Source organism: Thunnus albacares, chromosome 11 (genome assembly GCF_914725855.1).
Source record: "Thunnus albacares chromosome 11, fThuAlb1.1, whole genome shotgun sequence".
Taxonomy (NCBI): Eukaryota; Metazoa; Chordata; class Actinopteri; order Scombriformes; family Scombridae; genus Thunnus; species Thunnus albacares.
Window position 1 is genome coordinate 23,690,978 of NC_058116.1, and position 18,194 is coordinate 23,709,171.

General features: G+C 40.5%; 1 protein-coding gene across 3 annotated transcripts in view; it reads left to right on the forward strand.

Moving 5' to 3' along the window:
- The window catches only part of LOC122992104 (neuropilin-2-like), a 98,951-nt gene that overhangs the window by 70,826 nt on the left and 9,931 nt on the right, over nt 1–18,194 (forward strand). For 2 of the 3 annotated variants that reach the window (XM_044365702.1, XM_044365703.1), the window contains exons 12-16: nt 5,018–5,092; nt 5,951–6,115; nt 10,856–11,124; nt 11,326–11,422; nt 13,562–13,594. In XM_044365702.1, coding sequence (XP_044221637.1) covers nt 5,018–5,092; nt 5,951–6,115; nt 10,856–11,124; nt 11,326–11,422; nt 13,562–13,594 — 639 coding nt within the window. The remainder of the gene's footprint in view (nt 1–5,017; nt 5,093–5,950; nt 6,116–10,855; nt 11,125–11,325; nt 11,423–13,561; nt 13,595–18,194) is intronic. The other variant, XM_044365704.1, reaches the window with a different exon arrangement.

An 18,194-nucleotide genomic window follows, 5' to 3' on the forward strand; every position in this document is an offset into this window, starting at 1 on the left:
CCGCCCGCTCATCTTCAGAAAAGGGAGTCACAATTAGTGTAGCACTTTAAGCTACATACAAATCAAACCTGCATTTTTGCTTCTTAAGTACAGATGTCTGATTTGCCATTCAGAGCACTGGCAATGATTTTTCTACAAAAACACTCATGCAGCATACTTCAGTACATCATACTTAAATACTTACTTACAGCCCCAATCTCAGTAGTATCATAACTTAAATCATTTTTCTTACTAGTTTCCTTTCATAAAAAACACATTTCTTTCCCACTATTTTTTCCATCTGTACTTTATCATTTAGCAAAGTACATATAAGAATGGTTTTAGCAACAAGTAAGGAGCTTTTAAGTTGGAAAAATTGGAAAAAAAATGTCTTTTTAACAGGACATTTTGCATATGGTAGACAGGTTAGCCAGTAGTAACATAGCTAACTAACTTTAACTGACAATTAGTAGATATTATCAAGAAGACACTTGCCCAGCTATAAACAAACACACAGGGAGAGATAGAGAGAGAGAGAGAGAGAGAGAGAGAGAGAGAGAGTCCACCACTTAGTCTGTCACTCAATCACATAGTCATTAAGTAAAGGAAATCTCCTCCCCACACACATGCACCATGTCACCAATAATTTGAGTTGTGGCGACATTCCCTAGTTTCTCAAACACACACACACACACACACTCACATATTGTGTCAGTAGTCATTATTTAGGCTGACAGAGGTAGATTTATACCCAGAGCTCTTTCCATAATTGAACAGTTTTCGTCTCTCTGTTTCCACCTCGCCCTGCTCACTCAGCAGCTTTACAATGAGTCCTGGGGCCTAAGACGTTGTGTGTGTGCGTGCATGTGTGTGTGTGTGTGTGTGCGCACGTGTGTGTGTGAGCACATGTGGTTAACCAAACTGAACACCTTGTGTTTCTCAGTTTGAGGCAGTCATGGCAGGTTGCTGTAACTCAGTGGTGTTCAAGATGAACCATCTGCAGGATACAGACGTCAAGATTGGTGTTTACTTAACATCCATTTTTGAATCCTCATGTTTAAAACATGACTGACCGACTTCCTCTCTATTCCCTCATAAGTGACTAAACACTGTCTTGCACCTGTTTCTCAGTCAAGTTCAGTTAAGCAAATAAAAGATAACATATTGCAAAAGCATGTTGTTTATTGTAATTTATACCATTGCCAATTGTCTGATTGGCAGGCAGGTGTGCGTTAAAACCATGTATCGCACACATAGTTCGGCTCAAGTTTAATCACTGTTCTAAATTCATCCACTACCCGACCTGTAACCATAGCAACATTAAAGAGCACAGCTGTCAAAGCTCACTCGTTATGAAGTTTTGAAGAATGGGACGCAGCAGAGGAAAAAGAAATGGAGAAGAAAAGAAAGAAACCAAGCGGAAAACGACACGAGGAACTGACACCTGAAGAGTTTAAAATGATACAGGAAGAGAAGGATGAGATTAATACAAAAAAGGAAAACAAAATGGGCAGATAATATACTGGGAGACTTTCTCTACCAAAAAACAAAATAACACTTATTTGGAGACATACTCTGTGGTTCAGGCTGGCGGTGAGTACAGTGTGGCAAGTTGTCATGACAACGGTAAGCTCTTGCTTCATAACCTTTAGATTTTAAGTGCAAAACTTTCACCAAAAATTTGCAAATGCTTTTATTTTATATTGTTGGCAAATGACCATAATATGAGCAGGATAATCAACCTGTGGGTGCGCTTTAACAATTTAATCTCCGCTTCACGTCTGGGTGGTTCTTCGCCACCACGTTCTGCCTTAAAAATATATTTTTAGATAGTAAAATAATTTAGATTATTTCAGTGACCTTTACAGTAGCTACAGAGAGGAACCTGATGGACGGAAAGACGAGGGGGAAGGAGGACGATGACGAGGATGAGGAAATTGAGAGAGAACAAGAGAGGAGAGGACAGGCAGGGAGCAAAATTGGATTAGACGGGTGGAGATAGAAATGGGAGGAAGACAGGAGCTGTGTGTGGTCACTAATTAGGAAAATGGTGCTGAGAGGTGGGAAGGGTTATGTTCCCTTCTCCATATCTGTCTGTCTCTCTCTCTGTGTCTCTCATCTCAATACCTCCCTCTCTAATTACAATGCTAAAGGGCACTGTAATTACACTGCTAAAGGGCACCAAATTAAAACAGCTTAATGTCAGCAGCTGGGAGCTACTTATCCAATATGTGTTTGTATGTGTGCGTGTGTATGCGTGCGTGTGTGCGTGTGTGTGTGTGTTGGGATGACAATATGAGGCTACTATGTTTGGGGTTACATAATAACCCTACATACCTTCATTGTGAGCCGACTATGTAAACAACTCAATAAAGTTATGCACACAGACAATAGAGGGAAGGTTGAACGTGGACGCTGCAGTGAATCCAAGGCTATTAGCAAAGGTTGGCAGAGGTTAAAAGTTCAGAGTAAACAATACACACACACACACACACACATATACACAAATCACCAAGTGAGTCGTGGAAACATCTAGAACAACCAAACAAGCAGTAAATCAACAGTGGTCTCAGATTTACTGAGCCGGTGGTTAGAACAGACATAAAATAACACCAGACAAGTGCTGAAAGAAAGGAGAGCGAGAGAGAATGTTGGAAAAGAGCAGAAGAAATCTTAACAAAGAGAGAGAGAGAGAGAGATAGATAGAAAGAGCTGCGGGCAGACAAAAGCAAAGGACAAGTGGAAATGAAAATATGCCTCAGGGAGAGATGACAGAAAAGAGCGCGCAAGAGAGAGAGAGAGATAGTTATGGAGAAGAAAATTGTGGCTGTGGTAAAACAGAAACAACAGTAGATAGGGTTTCACTTCTATGCCGGAGAGGCAGAGAAAAAGAAAGATGGACTTTGTGTGTGTGTGTGTGTGTGTGTGTGTGTGCATGTGTGTGTGTAGAAAGGGCTTTTTGTGGTGTTGATGGTGGTTTTCCAAAGCAGAACCGAGAGTGGTCAGATTTATTGTGACAAATGACAGAGTGAAGATACAATGACGCGGGGGGAAGATAAATGGACAAAGGAAGGAATGAAAGAAGGAAAGCCTGTGAAATGAATGGCAGAAAATAAGAGAGAGAGAGAGAAGTAGCTTCTGAAAATTATTTGGTGAGCGGTTTGTGGTGTTGGCCCTGCGCCACGAAAGCCAAACAATCTTCTGTTCCCTTACGTCAACATATAGACACACTTATACCAGTGTGTGTGTGTGTGAGAGAGAGAGAGAGAGGGCTGGTAAAGCATTCAGGGCTGTTTAAGGAATCTTAACCAACAGTAGAAAACTGCTTATTAAGACCAGAAGGTCTTGAGGTTGCACTGACATACCCCACTGCTGACGTGTGTGTGTGTGTGTGTGTGTGTGTGTGTGAGTGAGTGTGTGTGCCTCTGTTTGATCTATCATACACTGGTCGCATGCTGCTGTGCACCAAGGTCAGCTTGAGTGCAGCATCTATCATTTTAGCGTTGTGTGTGTATGTGTGTGTGTTTATGTATGTGTGCCAACCTGCAGTGGGTAAAATGAGTTGTGTGGCACAGTCTTTAACTGAGTGCCAGCTCTCCGCCACAGCTCACTCTGTCACTGCCCCTGATCGTGACAACCATCAGAGTAATACACAGTCCTGGAAAACAGCAGTGAACTATGTACAAACAGCATTAGTTACCTTAACATCTAAATCTGGCTTTTTCTCAAATATCTCTGCTTCACTGTTAAAACATTACCTTTTTCTAGTGTGTGATGTAGCAGTTTAAAACAAAATGTGAATGTTTAAAAAGTAGAGCTTAGATTTGGTTGTTAGAAGTGTTGTCTCTACTTAAAAGGCAGTTTGAGTGTGTGGAAATTAAAGGTAGAGTCAGTTATTCTGGAGAAAGAGCGTTCATATTTGAATTAAACATCCAAACAAATACACCCCTCCCTTTGTGCTCCTTCGGAAGCGTTGTTCCCCCCCAAATTCATGGACACGCATTGCCAAAACTAAAAGAGAAATATGGCTGCTGTAGAGTCACTTCTGTTCCTCTCACACATTATCACAAGCGGGAAAAAAAATGTAGTCTCATGTGAGTGGCGCACCAGTCCATCCACACTCTCCATACTCACTCGACCTGCATTCAGCGTCTTTGTCCACGGAAGCAGCTGTCCGTCAGCTACAGCTCCCGGGGAGCGGCCAGCTGAACAGCCTTCATCAGGCTGACTGACAGCTGAACCAAAATAGTCTGCGTGTCGCCTCAACGGGAAGAAATCAGCAGTGTTTGTATTTATTGATTCATTGATACGGTTAATAAGTTGAGAAGACAGCGGGATATTTGTGTGAGCTTTCTATGGTCCCTATGGCCTCTCGCTCCAATTCGCCAACCCTACCGCACCATTCAACTGGCGCTGGAGACGAGAGACTGTCATGTCATCACACAGACAGCTGCTCTGATGACTTCCCCCTGCCCCGTGCACGAGCACGAACGCCCCCTGCATAGTGTTGTGTGGCTCGCACCGAGCTACTGTGTTTAAATGTATGAACACTGGAGAGCAAACAGCCAGCAGACCATAAGGAGATATTCACTGAATTTGACAAAGAGTGTATTGGATTAGAATCACTGACTCTACCTTTAAACATCATGAAAGCAGATTAACTGACGCCAGTGCTCGCACTAAATATAGAGTAAAGTGTGATGTAATGTATGTGCTACTCTATGCTGACATGTCATCTCATTCTGAATTCTCATGTTTTAAATAACACTAACGTGACTCACCATTTTAATCTTAAAGATATCATGTGTTACTATGACAATACACTGTAAGTAACAAATCTGAAGACAATGTTGTTAACTTTTTTATTTTATTGGGAAAATTCTTTATTCAAAACCAAAAACATTCCCTCTTTTCTTTGACTGTGTAATTCTCTTGAAAAAAGCAACAGGTTTTTAAAACATTACAGAAATATATTTGTAAAAAACCTATTCTATCCTATTCTATTTTATTCACCTATTGTATTTTTTTCTGTTAACAGAAACCACCACTTTACCTGACACAGCGACCCCCACGCTGCCCAGAGTGGAACAGACCACTGCAGCAATGAGACCCGGTAAACACACACACACACACACACACACACACATCTAGTTCAAGTGCTTTAACACACATGCAGATTTCTTCCAAGCACGAGTACATTTTTTTCTCCATCTCTCATCCACACACACACACACACTTCCACACAAACTCTTAAGGTCAAACTCATGATGTCATTGAGCACCACGGGGGCCTCTGGGCTTTGAAGTCTGTTAGATTCAAGAGTCCCACAGGAAGCTCTGCTTGAGTGAAAATAAGCTCTCACAGACAAAGGATCACACCTCACCTCACACACATATTGGGAATATGATATCACAGCTATATGTCAGCGACTGTCAGGCAAGTAGTCTTATTGGAGTTGATGTAATGGGATGTAGTTAGTTGACCCATTTTGTTGCTACATAGCTGAATGCAATGACTTAAACTGAATACCGGACCAGTAATACCAAGCACATTTTATCATGCAATACTTTCTTTATTCTTTTTCTCATATTCCCCTTTGCTGTTCCCCTCCACTGTTTATTCTGTCTCACTCTTTCTCTGTGTGTGTATCTCTATTACTCTCTTTTACTGAAATACTTGTTTTCAGCATGATTCATTGAGATGTGATATTACATGAACGCTGTTGCCAAAACATCTAAAAACAATGGGCATCTCTCTCAAAGCACTATCAAAATTAAACAGAGCCAGCCAGATTATTCATTGAGTGTCATAAACAGGATGATAATAAACTGAGAAAAAAAAAGAACTAAATCTGATATGGTGTTAAAAGCATTCTGAAAGGGGAATAAAAGGTAGTTAAGTCAAAACTCACTATCAAACATCTTTACTCACCATTTTTCACTCTCTCTCTCTCTCTCTCTCTCTCTCACAGCCACCACTCCGTCCCTGTCGGCCGTATGTGACTTTGAGCAGAGCTTGTGCGGCTGGTCGGCTGATCCCCAGTCAGGTGTGAGCTGGTCCCTTCACACCGCCAGCGGCGGTTCAAGCGGACACGGCACACACGGAACGAGGCTGGATATGGTGCTAGGATCAGACAGTGAGTGCATGTTTATTCATACGGTGCAAACACATGTACGTTTAAAAACACCACATTACATCATGGCTGATCATATTGACTGCAGGTATGAAGTGGGGGGAAGAGAAAAGGGCTTTATATTTGTCTTATGTTGGTCCTAATATAAGAAAACCTTTTTTTCCAACACCTGATTTTGACTATCGACTTTGATGAAAATAATACAACCAGCACTTTTTCGTAATTCATAACATAATGTCAAGCAAAAAATAGTATCTTATACTCAGGCCAATATGGTAATTTCCTGAGTTTAATGTTATGCCAGTGGGACAAAAGAAAGGTCTCATTCAAACTTTGTAAAAACATTGTGTGCAACAATGTTCTTATTCTTGTCTTTCTTGGAATTTTTTTTTATTTTTTATTTCAAGATGTTTCTCATTTTTTAAACACAGACAAAAAAACATCATCATGTGGAGATGTTTGACCTTCCTCAAAACAAAGCCTTCTGTAGCTAATTAAGAGCAAAGTGGCTGTCCTGTGGTGGAATATTACTGTTCCCAGTGCTGGGAGGAACTACTGACAGCAACTATGATGCAAGGATTTCACTCTGATCTGCTAAAAGTGTGTACGACGACTTAATTGGAGTTTTTCAGAAAGTGTTAGGTTTAACAGTTTGACTTTCTCTAACCCAGTTTGTTACTTTAGTGTCTCTTCTCTATTCTTTTCTTGTTTTTCCTCCTTTTTAATGTACAGCTTCTTAGAGTTCTACCCATATTTTTTATCTTTTTATCTGTACTGTAGGAGTAGTAGTTTGTTCAGTCTTGTAGCATCTTTGGCTCACTTCTTTAATATAATTACTTTACCTCAGCCTTCTTGTTAGCTTTTTCTGTCTTCCTTTCTTTTATGTTATACCGTAACGTTACTAAAATCGTCTTTCTATTTCCAGTCCTCAAACAAGTCATCCACTTCTTATTAACTTTTAAATTCATAGTGCAGTATGTACTTTATTTATCTTCATGTCCCTTTCCACTTCCACCCTCTCGCTCCATCACTGTGATCTCTCCTCACTGACCTCCCTTCCGTTTCCCTCAGTGGTACTTCTTGCCTGTTTCCACATCTGTCCATCTTTAATAAGACAGCCAGAGGAAAACCAAGACTGTTTTATCCATCACATCCGTACTTACTGTACTTACACACTCATAAGGCACACACACACACACACATAGCCCAAAGCGGTCAGATAAGTCGGATGATGGGTTTGACAGAAGTGCTGCCTTAGCTTTCCAGCTCTCCCCGAGGCTCCGCACACACAAACGAACACACACATTTAACCACTCAAGGTGGGACTGTCCATGTATTAAACACTCAAGGTGTGTGGGTTTGTTTCTCACACACACACACACACACACACACACACACACAAGCACACACGCACACACACACACACACACACGACCTTGCCATACTGTATACCAAGGTTCTCTCTGTATCTGTTGAAGCCATCTAGTTTATGGTTGACTGAGCAGCTCCTTCATAAACAGACAGGGCCGTGACATAAGGCGAGGCTCTACATCACACTAGGATGTGATGGGTGTGTGTGTGTGTGTGTGTGTGTGTGTGTGTGTGTGTGTGTGCCTGCAAACCTTTCCTGTGTATGCAAGTCTAAAATAAAGTATATGTATGCGCCGTTATGAGTGTGTGTCTGTGCATGTGTGTGTAACTGACTTGGCAGCGTCCCTGTCTCAGTGTTAGACAGCAACATGACATTAAGTCTTGTTCTACAGCAACATTAGCGCGGCACCCTGTCTGGAAGCTGTCTCAATATGCAGATCAAATCCCCAGCCCTTGTCATTGAAAGCACTTTTAGGGTTTTAAAAGAGAAAATCCGACCCGAACAGAGCTCATAAGTTATTCTCTTGATCTCAGATAGGGCAAGACTGAAACTCTTTACCCTGTGGAGATTTTCATCGAAAGAAACTCACACCAGACGTTGTTGGAAGTGGTTTAGTTATTGATAAGGAAGGGAAGGGAAGATAGAGAAGGGGTGAAAGAAGGTAAAAATACACTAAAATTGACTTCATAATAATAGTTTCTAACACCTGATGCTATTGCTTTGAATTGTCTTGATGCAAAAAGGTGTCAATCAGCTTTCTCTATGAGCCTTTTTCACAATCTTTTCTTGCCTTTTCACACCAGAATGCAACAGCTGACATTTAAGTATGTAAACTATATTAATTCTGACATAATTTAAGGGTGTTTTCATACCTAACTGGTATTTCTGGTACCTTTGCCCATTTGGTTTACTCAGAGTGCTTGGAGAGGTTTGTCTCAGTCTTCTTCCAAGCTAACTTTGTGATGTGCAGGAAATTCTGACCAATCATTATGGTGTGATAACAGATATGTGACTTTTTAAAAATGTATTTGATTGTTAACATATCTGCAAAACGTTGTCTGACAACTTGTTTTTTATTTATGTTCCCTACAATATCCACTATGTTTAGGGAACTCAAAGCAGTTGGTTGAGGGGAAGATCGTGGTTTTTCAATATGTAATATGTACTATGATCTTTCCCTTACCTTAAACCTGTAACCCAACCTGTTTCAGTCCCCTAAACCTTCCACATTCAGCACTCAGAATGCAAAACTCTGTCTCCAGTGTCAAAGTCTGGTGCAACATACATAATCCAGGCAGCATTTATGTTTCCTTCAAAACATATTTGAGGAAACAAATCAGTAGTATATAGACATTGTTTCTAGGAGACACGTTTGATCCTCAGTTTTCAGGCATGGTGCAGTTTTTATAATGTCATTCAGATGAATGCAACATGAACATGAAGGCTACTCAGCTCAAGATGCTATTTGCTTGTTTGTGGCGGTTTGAATGAAGAATATTAGGAATCAATGTGACACATATTATATTCACAGTCATACTTTGATGAGTGCCCTCTTTTTGTATGTGCTCACCTCCCGTGTGAGAACTGAGGATACATACACACACATACAGACACATAATAAACTCCTCCACTCAAGTTAAATTCTCTAAAAAACTAGAGAGGATCCAAACACACAAATACTGCACACATGTATGCAAAACGATGAACTCACACACACACACACACACACGATGACTGACAGATGAACTCACACACACACACACAGATATAAACATAAGCAAGATACCTACAAATGAACTAACACACACACACACACACATACACACATTTCCCTCCCTCCCTCAGAGCCAATTCTACATCCCTGCCTATCCCTCCCATGGAGAGTTGTTAATTAATTCCCTCCCTTTGTACGTTCGCCAAGATCAAACGCAGGGAGACAGAAAAACACTGCAACTTTCTCTAACTGTACTTAATGAGCAACGGTAATTTAGGTCCCCCTTTTTTCATTGCCTCCAAGTGAAGAAACAGAGTTACCTCAACCCAAATCCATTATTCATTAAGCGTGATGTGCTGCAAAATCTGTAGGATGTTTTCCTTTTTCTGTCTCAGCCGAGGGAGGGAGAACAGAGATGAAAAGAGGATAGATAGATAGATAGATAGACAGACAGATAGATAGATAGATAGATACATAGATACATAGATACATAGATACATAGATAGATAGATGGATAGATAGATAGATAGATAGATAGACAGACAGATAGATAGATAGATAGATAGATAGATAGATAGATAGATAGATAGATAGATAGATAGATAGATAGATAGATAGATAGATACATAGATACATTGATACATAGATACATAGATACATAGATGGATAGATAGATTTTGCTGTCGGTTTCTTTCGTCTTGTCTCCTCTCCCCTTTCTTCTCTCCCTCTCGCTCCTTATGAAGTGTCAACCACAGTGTCTGTGTGTCAATAAAAAGACTTATTTGCTCCAGCAAAGCTTTTACACTCCGGCCATAATAGACAAAATAGACAAACAGCCAAACACAGCAGCAAGCTAATGATAATGGTCCTGTTTGGGTTGGAGAAAACCCTGTAGCAGTACCCTCTCTCTCTCTCTCTCTCTCCCTCTCTCATATGTCATGTTTGCTCACTCTTTCTCTCAGTCACCCCTTCCTTCCTTGAGCTGAGAGGAGAGAAAGGAAGTTGATTAAATTAAAAAAAAAAAAAAAAAAAATTGATAGAGTGAGTGTGCGTAGAGAAAGCACGTACACACGGATACACTTCAAGTGCACAAGCATTATTGGTATGATGGCGGTGCTGACTAAGTAGCAAAAATGGGGAGAGCAACAGAACGAGGTGTCAGCATTCAGAATGATTAGGGCTGTTTGGCAGTGTTGTGTGTACGTGTGTGTGTGTTTGTGTGTTTGTGTGTGTGTGTGTGTGTATTCATTTGTTTCCATAGCCATTAGCAGCCATGATAAAATGGCAGTCTCATTCGCGGTTAAGCCTCATACCACAGAATGATGGTGGTAATGCCTTAAGCCCTAAACAACCACATCCTGCCGCATTACTACATCACACTGTACGTCGGGCCTGTTTCACTGGCAATACGTGAATCTGCTTTCCGCAGCAGCACTTTCACAAATCATAAAATTCATTAAAATGGAATCCATTAAATGAATGAAATGCAAACAAGAGAGAGAAAAACATATATGTTGTATTAACGGTTGATGATGTGTCAGTTTATAGGCCGGTAATTTATCATTTGTTACACCTCATTAATCTGAAATGTATCACTGATCCATAATAACAACGACGATACAATAACACCATCTGCCTGTCTCGTCCTTTCCTCCAGACTTCTCAGGGAACTACCTCCACCTTGACGCAGGCGCCCACACCCAGCGCAAGCGAGCCCGGCTGCTGAGCCCCGAGGTGGGGCCGGAGCGAGGTCCGCTCTGCCTCGTCTTCTATTACCAGCTACAGGGGGAGGCGCAAGGGAGCCTGAGGGTCCTGCTGAGGGACAGCGACCAGGAGGAGTCACTGTTATGGGCTCTAAAAGGAGACCAGGGGCCTCATTGGAAGGAGGGACGCACCATTCTGCCCCAAAGCCCCAAGGAGTATCAGGTAAGGGTAGTTTTTAAATTGACTGCAGGGAATCTGTCAGTTTACTGCTCGATTTTAATTGGAGTCCAGATAAACTATTACAGTTTTATGTCTATTGGTGGTTGCAACAGCTTATCATTACCTACCCACTTAGTTTGTTTGTTTGATTTGTCTGAAAGAAGCTTTTCTCTGTGTTTCTATGCCTCTCCTTCTTTTGTCTAGGTGGTGTTTGAAGGTTTTTTTGATCACCCGACCAGAGGCCACATCAGAATAGATAACATCCACATGAGCAACAGCATCGAGCTGGAGCAGTGTACACGTAAGTCTCATAACCTGTCTGTCTACCTGTCTGCCTATTTATCAATGCCAGTCTGTCTATTTTTCTGCCTGATTCTCTCACACCTTCGTACCAGATCGTTTACGCCAGATACTGGACGAGAGAGAGAGAGAAAGAGAGAGAGAGAGAAGGGAGAAAAATTATATTTTGCATTTACACACACACACACACACACACACACATACACACATAGAAAAAAGAAAAAATATATATAAATGAAAGAAAGTAGGCCACAAATGGCCTTTGGGCATGGATTCTAATCTATCTTTCATTGTATCTCCCTCTCTCTATCTCCGTCAGTGTTTTCCAATATCAACGCCCCCCCGCCTCCCCACCCCTTCACCATTTCTTGATTCTTCGCATTTCTCCTCTCAGTCTCTCACTTACTCTTTCCATTCAGTCTGAGAGCAACATGTAGTTATTCTGCGGTTATAATGCTAGAGAGATCATCTGTCTGTCCACTCACATGCCTACCAATAAAACTACTGTTAGGCCTACTAACTGTCACCATCCCCAGAAAAAATGCAGGGTCACTCGAAACACACAGACACAGAATTACATTTTAAATCCTTCACGTTTCCTCGTCTGACAAGCATCATTCCCACCCAGCCACACACACACACAAGCATGTTTTTTTCCCTGTCATGTCATCTCTGTCAAGGGTCAAGTGGGATATCTCAGATGTCAAAGTTTTTGTTCATCAGACTCACACCCCTGTGTACTGCCACATCTAGGGTAAAAACAAGGAAGGTGCATATGATTTATTAATGAGCGCAGTGGCATCTTTCATGTGCGATGACCTACTCTTACCTCTTCCGTCTTTCCCACCAATTTGTTTCCACTACACTCTTTTCATTGTTTTTTCTTATTATTCAATTATTATTATTCCATTCCTCACTCCCTCCTTCCGTCTATTATCTTTTTATCATCTTTCCTCTTAACTTTTTCACACTGCTGCATCCTGTCTTTCTTGTGCTGCCATTTTCTTCTCTCCATCTATTTTCTTTATTTTTGTTCCCCTCATCTCTCTCCCTTTCACTTTTATAATAGATGTCACATCCCCCCAGCAAATAATAAACAGCAGTAAATTTCAGTCTCTGTTCCCATGACCCTTTAACTTACCTCCACCCCTCCTTCCCATTCCTCCATTTCCCTTCTCTACACGTCCGTTACTTCCACTTCTCTTTCTACCCTCCGTTTTCCATCCGTTCTCTTGTTTCTTCTTCTTCTTCTGTCCCAGCATGTCTGCTGCCATTAAAACCTTGTGTCTCACCTTAGGAGAAGATAAAAAGATGATGAGGATAGAGAGACAACAAAATAAAGAGCAACAGCAGGAAAGAGAGACAGAATGACAAAGCAAAAAGACAAAAGTGAGAGTTATTTAGAAATGACAGGCACACAGAGAGAGAGAGAGAGAGAGAGAAACACGTTCAGGGAGGACACATTTCCTCTCTTTCTAGACTGTCAGCCCACTCTTTTGTCTTCCCTTCTTTGCTTTCTTTCCATTTTATAAAAATAACTGTCATCCTGGAAGATGTATGGGCCTTTGGATACTATCTGCCATCTTGGAACGCAACAAATCTTTATTGATTTTCTCAAACAGGTCTAACAAGTACCTTAGCAAAAAAGTGCAGCATGTTGCAATTTTATAGTTCGGCTGTATTAAAATGCATTTCTGTTAACAATTTAAGAACTATTAGTCTGACACCAGAGAGGCTAGTGATTGTTTACTATCCTTTCATCTACTGTACATAATGATGTAACCGCCGTTTTTACACTGAAACACTTAGGATGAAAGTGATTGAAAAATAGTATAATATTACTTCATTGTATTGACCTGAGTGTTAAGCCCAGAGAACCTAAACTATATTTGATGATGAAAATCCCATCCTGGAGCAGCTCCAATGAAAATGAGATTGAATTTGTGAACTCACACTGAGCAAGAATCACCCAAACATTTATCACTAAATGAGATTTATATTATAGTGGTTCTATCAGTGCTCCAGGGGGGAAAAGTCCCTTCATATTCAGTCTAGAAGCACAGACAACCCTTGCACTTCCTACTGTACATATCAGTCACTTACTATCTCCAGTGATATTCCTTTTTTTTCTCTTTTCCAGAGCCTTTCCCCGCCTTAACTCCTGGCATAACCAGTAAGTGCTACTTCCTGTTTCTTTTGTATTTCCTGTGCCAAATGTCTGTGCTTCCTGCTTGTTGCTAAGCTGAGCTTACAGCACTGCACCGGCCCTAAGTAACCTTGTTTGTGTATAACATACATACGTTGCCATACAATCCTATACAGTACTCACTCAAATTGATAAGAACTTATTCTGACTTTAAGGTGTTACATGATTCCCAAACAAATCTAAATACAGTTTCTTACATGTATATTTACAGTAACAAGAGTTTCAGAATTTGACTTTGTCAGGGTTTATACAATATTGCAATGATATATTTTGATATATATATTTTTTGCAACATTGCAAATTTGATGTAATAGATTCACTGCATTGTTCCAGCATGAATTCCTGCATGCTGGGCTGATACTCTTGGTTATGTAGTTTGATCTTGTATATTCTTCAGTGAGAAAACTACTATGTTTCACTTCAGAATCAAAGAGTAATACAAGATTATCCATTATAACGGCAACACTGGCAAAAAAAAATTTACTGTTTAAATTAATACTGTAATAGCAAGAAAGTGCAACTGCATTAAGGTGACATCTTGTGTTTGCAGAGTCTGTAGACTGGTATGGTTTCAGGTTTTTAATGGTGTGTATACTGTGTGTTACTGGTATACATACACACAACACATCCCATGTCTGTAGTGCACACAGACCCACTGTGAATAATTCAAATTATGTTTATTATTTTATTGCTATTTAATATGGAAAAATGCATATAAGGTGACATAGGAGCAAAGGTTGAAATCATGAGGTCATGGTTGAAATGATGAAACAAAGGTCTCTTCTTGACCTTCACTCTATCTATCAGTTCATCCCTCGCTACTTTCTTACTGTAGCAAGCAGAAAAAAAGTGCTTATCATCCATTCCTCCATCCTGATTTGGTGTCACCTTATAAGCTCTCTCTCTGCATTCAACACCATACAAGGAGCCTCTCTTCTTCTCCTTCTTCCCTTCACTTCTTCTTGTTCCCTTTCCTGCCCTTTTCTATATTTTGCTCCACCCTCCTCTCCGCCTCTCGACTTTCATCTCAACATCTCTCTCTCTCTCTCTTTTCGCCGCTTCTCTCCTTCTTGTCTTGTCTTTCCTTTTAAACTTTTCCTTCCTTCCTTCTTTTCTTCATCTCCTCCATTCCTCACCGCATTACTCTGCTCAGCAAGCTGCTGATCCCACCTGAATGAAATGCAGAGCTGATCACCATCCAACTTCCCTTTTCTCTCTTTCCCTTTCTTTCTTTTTTTTGCTCCTGCATCCTCAAATAGGCCAGTCTGAAAGCAGATAAAAGGGCTTAGGGAGATTATGCTACTGGATCTCTTGTTTTCAAACTCTTGGTTGTGACCTAAAACGCTGGCTGTAGGACTGTTTTTATTTAGGGAATACTGGTATTTTTAAAAAAGTTTGAATATACACGTTGAATTTTGTCAAACTTGGGGCCCCAACGTATTTGACCGCTCGTAGAATTATGTCAAGACTTTATTGACTTGTAAAGTGTCGGGTTTTCTTTTGGTGATTTGTGTCCACATGAATGTAGATCAAAGTTCATGGGGGGTCAGGCCCCCAGGTTGAAACTGGAACACACAGCTGTTTCTTTAATGGCTTTTTTACAGCACATACTTGTTGTATGAGTATGATTACTGCACTTTTATTCAGCTTCTATCCGTATAACTGAGATTACTATGTAACTGTGTGTGTGTGTGTGTGCGCGCACGTGTGTGTGTGAATAGATCAAAAACATTCTTTGAATGCTGTCAGATACTTGAGCGGCGCTCAGTTTTGTTCGCATAAAATGCCATTCCCAAAAATAGTAAAAGCCAGGAGCCAAACTCACTCAGAAAACTCATGTCACCTGACTCACACTCTAAATTACTTCAAGTATTTGACCCAATGCTGATCTGACTGCAGCTCAGGGTCTTAAACAGGTATCATGTGACTCCCAGAAAGACAACAGTGTCAATTCTAACATTCGGCTCGTTTTCATGAGACTGAGCCCCCGGGATAAAGGATTAGATATGAAAATGGAAAAGAACCAAAGTCTTTCTCTTAGGATAAGTGGATGTTGTTGCTCCTCTGCTTTTTATTAAATGTTTTGTCAGTGTCTTGATGCAGAGAATTGGAGAACGAGTGTGTGTGGGAGGGTGTTGAGATAATTTGTGGTTGTGGAGAGCAAGTTTTCTTGAAAATGTTAAAAATCCAGCATGGTCTATGATTAAGAAATGAAGAATTAGCACTTCATCACTGGTTATTTAACTGAAAAGGGATTTTTGAACTGGATTTTCAGAGATAACAACGTAAACTTGAAATTAATTAAAAGATCAACTAAATACTATTTGGATATAATAAATGGAACTGACATCTCTAATAGGGAAGTGTGAGGAAGTACAGTAGCTGAATTGGACATGACAGAGTGAATAATGTCTCAGCTGATCCCTTTCCATTTTTAATTTTAATTATAGCCTACTTAATACCTTCTTCTATCATAGCATGGTGAAGAAAAACTAATAAAAAAATATACTGAATAGGTTTGATGACAGTTGAAGATAAAATGTAGAATGTCTCTCCTTAATTAGAACCTGATAATCTGATCCTTAGGAAACATTACAAGGGCAGACTCATTGTGACGTGAACCAGTGTGCCACACTGTTGGGTTTTTGTATCCATGGCAACCAAGGAGGCATTTGGCTTTTGGCAAGAGATGACTGGCTGCACACTGGCCGATCATGCTACACACACACACACACACACACACACACACACACGCACAGGCAAACTTCTGCTTTTAATTTTACTATAGAGAAGGTGGTTGACGTGTGATTTGAGGGAATGAGAGTGAGAAAGATAGTTGAGCTAATTCAGAAACTAGTAACCGGCTCCTTGAAAGCCATACTCATTAGCTCATTTCAGGAATGGTGCTCTTGAGAAACTTTTTCGTTTTTCTTCCCTTTAGATCCCCCCCAAAAAAAGCAAAGTAACGTCAATTTTTGCAGCCCTGGAAATCATCTGTCTCTTAATCCACTGGTGGGAAGGCTCTCTGTGCAGGCTGCATAGAGAGCAGCTTTACAATCAAAGCCAATTTTAAACCCTTAAAGAGTACGTCTGAACTTAAAAAAAGAAAATATTAAGCTCACTAGTTTCCTTGAGGTTCTGTATTTCTCTCTCTCTCACTGCACATCTCCCCCTCCTGTGTCCTTTCATTATTTTTTTCTCTTCTCTCTCGTGTCCATCCAGTTCTTGCCTGCATTTGGCTCTATTTCCTCTTTCTTTCTTGCTCAAGTTCGGTCTTTCTTTCTACTTTTCTTTTTTTCCCTTTCTTCCCCCCCTCCCTCCCTCCCTCCCTCCCTCCCTCTTCTACAACCTCTTCTTTCACAGTGAGTTGACAGAGTATTGAAGTTTCAGACAAACCCTTTAATGCAGGATTAAAGATATCATGGCAGGATTAACTCTCTCCCGTCCCTTCCCCTCCCTCCCACCCTCTCCCCTCTCACTTTCTACCACCTCTCTCTATTTCACTTCATTCTTTCTTCTAATAATGCCTTCTCTCTTATCCTCTCTCTACTCCTGTAATTCCTCCCTCTTTCCCCTCTCCATCTCTCTCTCTCTCTCTCTCTCTCTCTTTCCCTCCTCGTCTCCCTTCAATGTGATCTTGCCCCTGATAAAAGCTGCGTCCTTTCAAATACAACCACTTAACACTCCCCACCTTTTGTCCAAATCAGCGAATCACTGCATAATCAAGGCTTTGCATTCTGTGATCGAATCTGAACGCATGGCATGAGCCTTCGCGTGTCAATGTGCAGCTACTGCTTGTGATGTTTGCATCAATCAAAAATACTTTGATGAGTAAAATCAGCATAATCAAAACAATATATGTATCAACATAATTTTTTATGGAATGAAGACTTTAAGTGATTTGGCATATGCACATGCATATGGTTGTTTATATATTGAGACAGTGAGCTTGCGTGCTGTGGATCTTTGATATTATGTTTAGTTGAATACCAGCAATGCGCAATAATTTCAACTCACTGCTCCAGTAATTGACCGTTTGCTAAGCCCCGCCTACCTTAATTACTGTTGCTACGTCTGTCAAGCTCTCCACTTTAGCATGCAACATGAAGTTTCCAATAATAACAGGTCGATTTACCACTCAAAAATCTTAGTAATTTGTGAAATAATGGGCTGGCTTCTCAGTTGGCTACCGTTGATTTTTCCAGCTGACAGATTTTATCAGCTTTAGCGAGCTAGCTAGATAAGCTAATGTTAACTCGATGAGTTGGTTCAAAACACTGACATTTTAATGTTTCCTGCTGACACAATTTAAAACTTAAATATACATGTGATGGCTACGTACATGATTTTGTGCTGAAAAACTGAGGCTAAAGCAGCACGCCCATGGCAAAAGGTCAGGATCCTCACCATCTGATGATCCATGCAGAAGTGCTAGTAGCCTATTATAAGTATGATATGACCAAATTTAAGATGAGGCTTTTACTTTACATAATTCATATTTTCAGACAGCAGGCTTTGTTTTCACTTTTAACGTGACACGAGAAAAGGCTTTTAGGATGAGAACAAA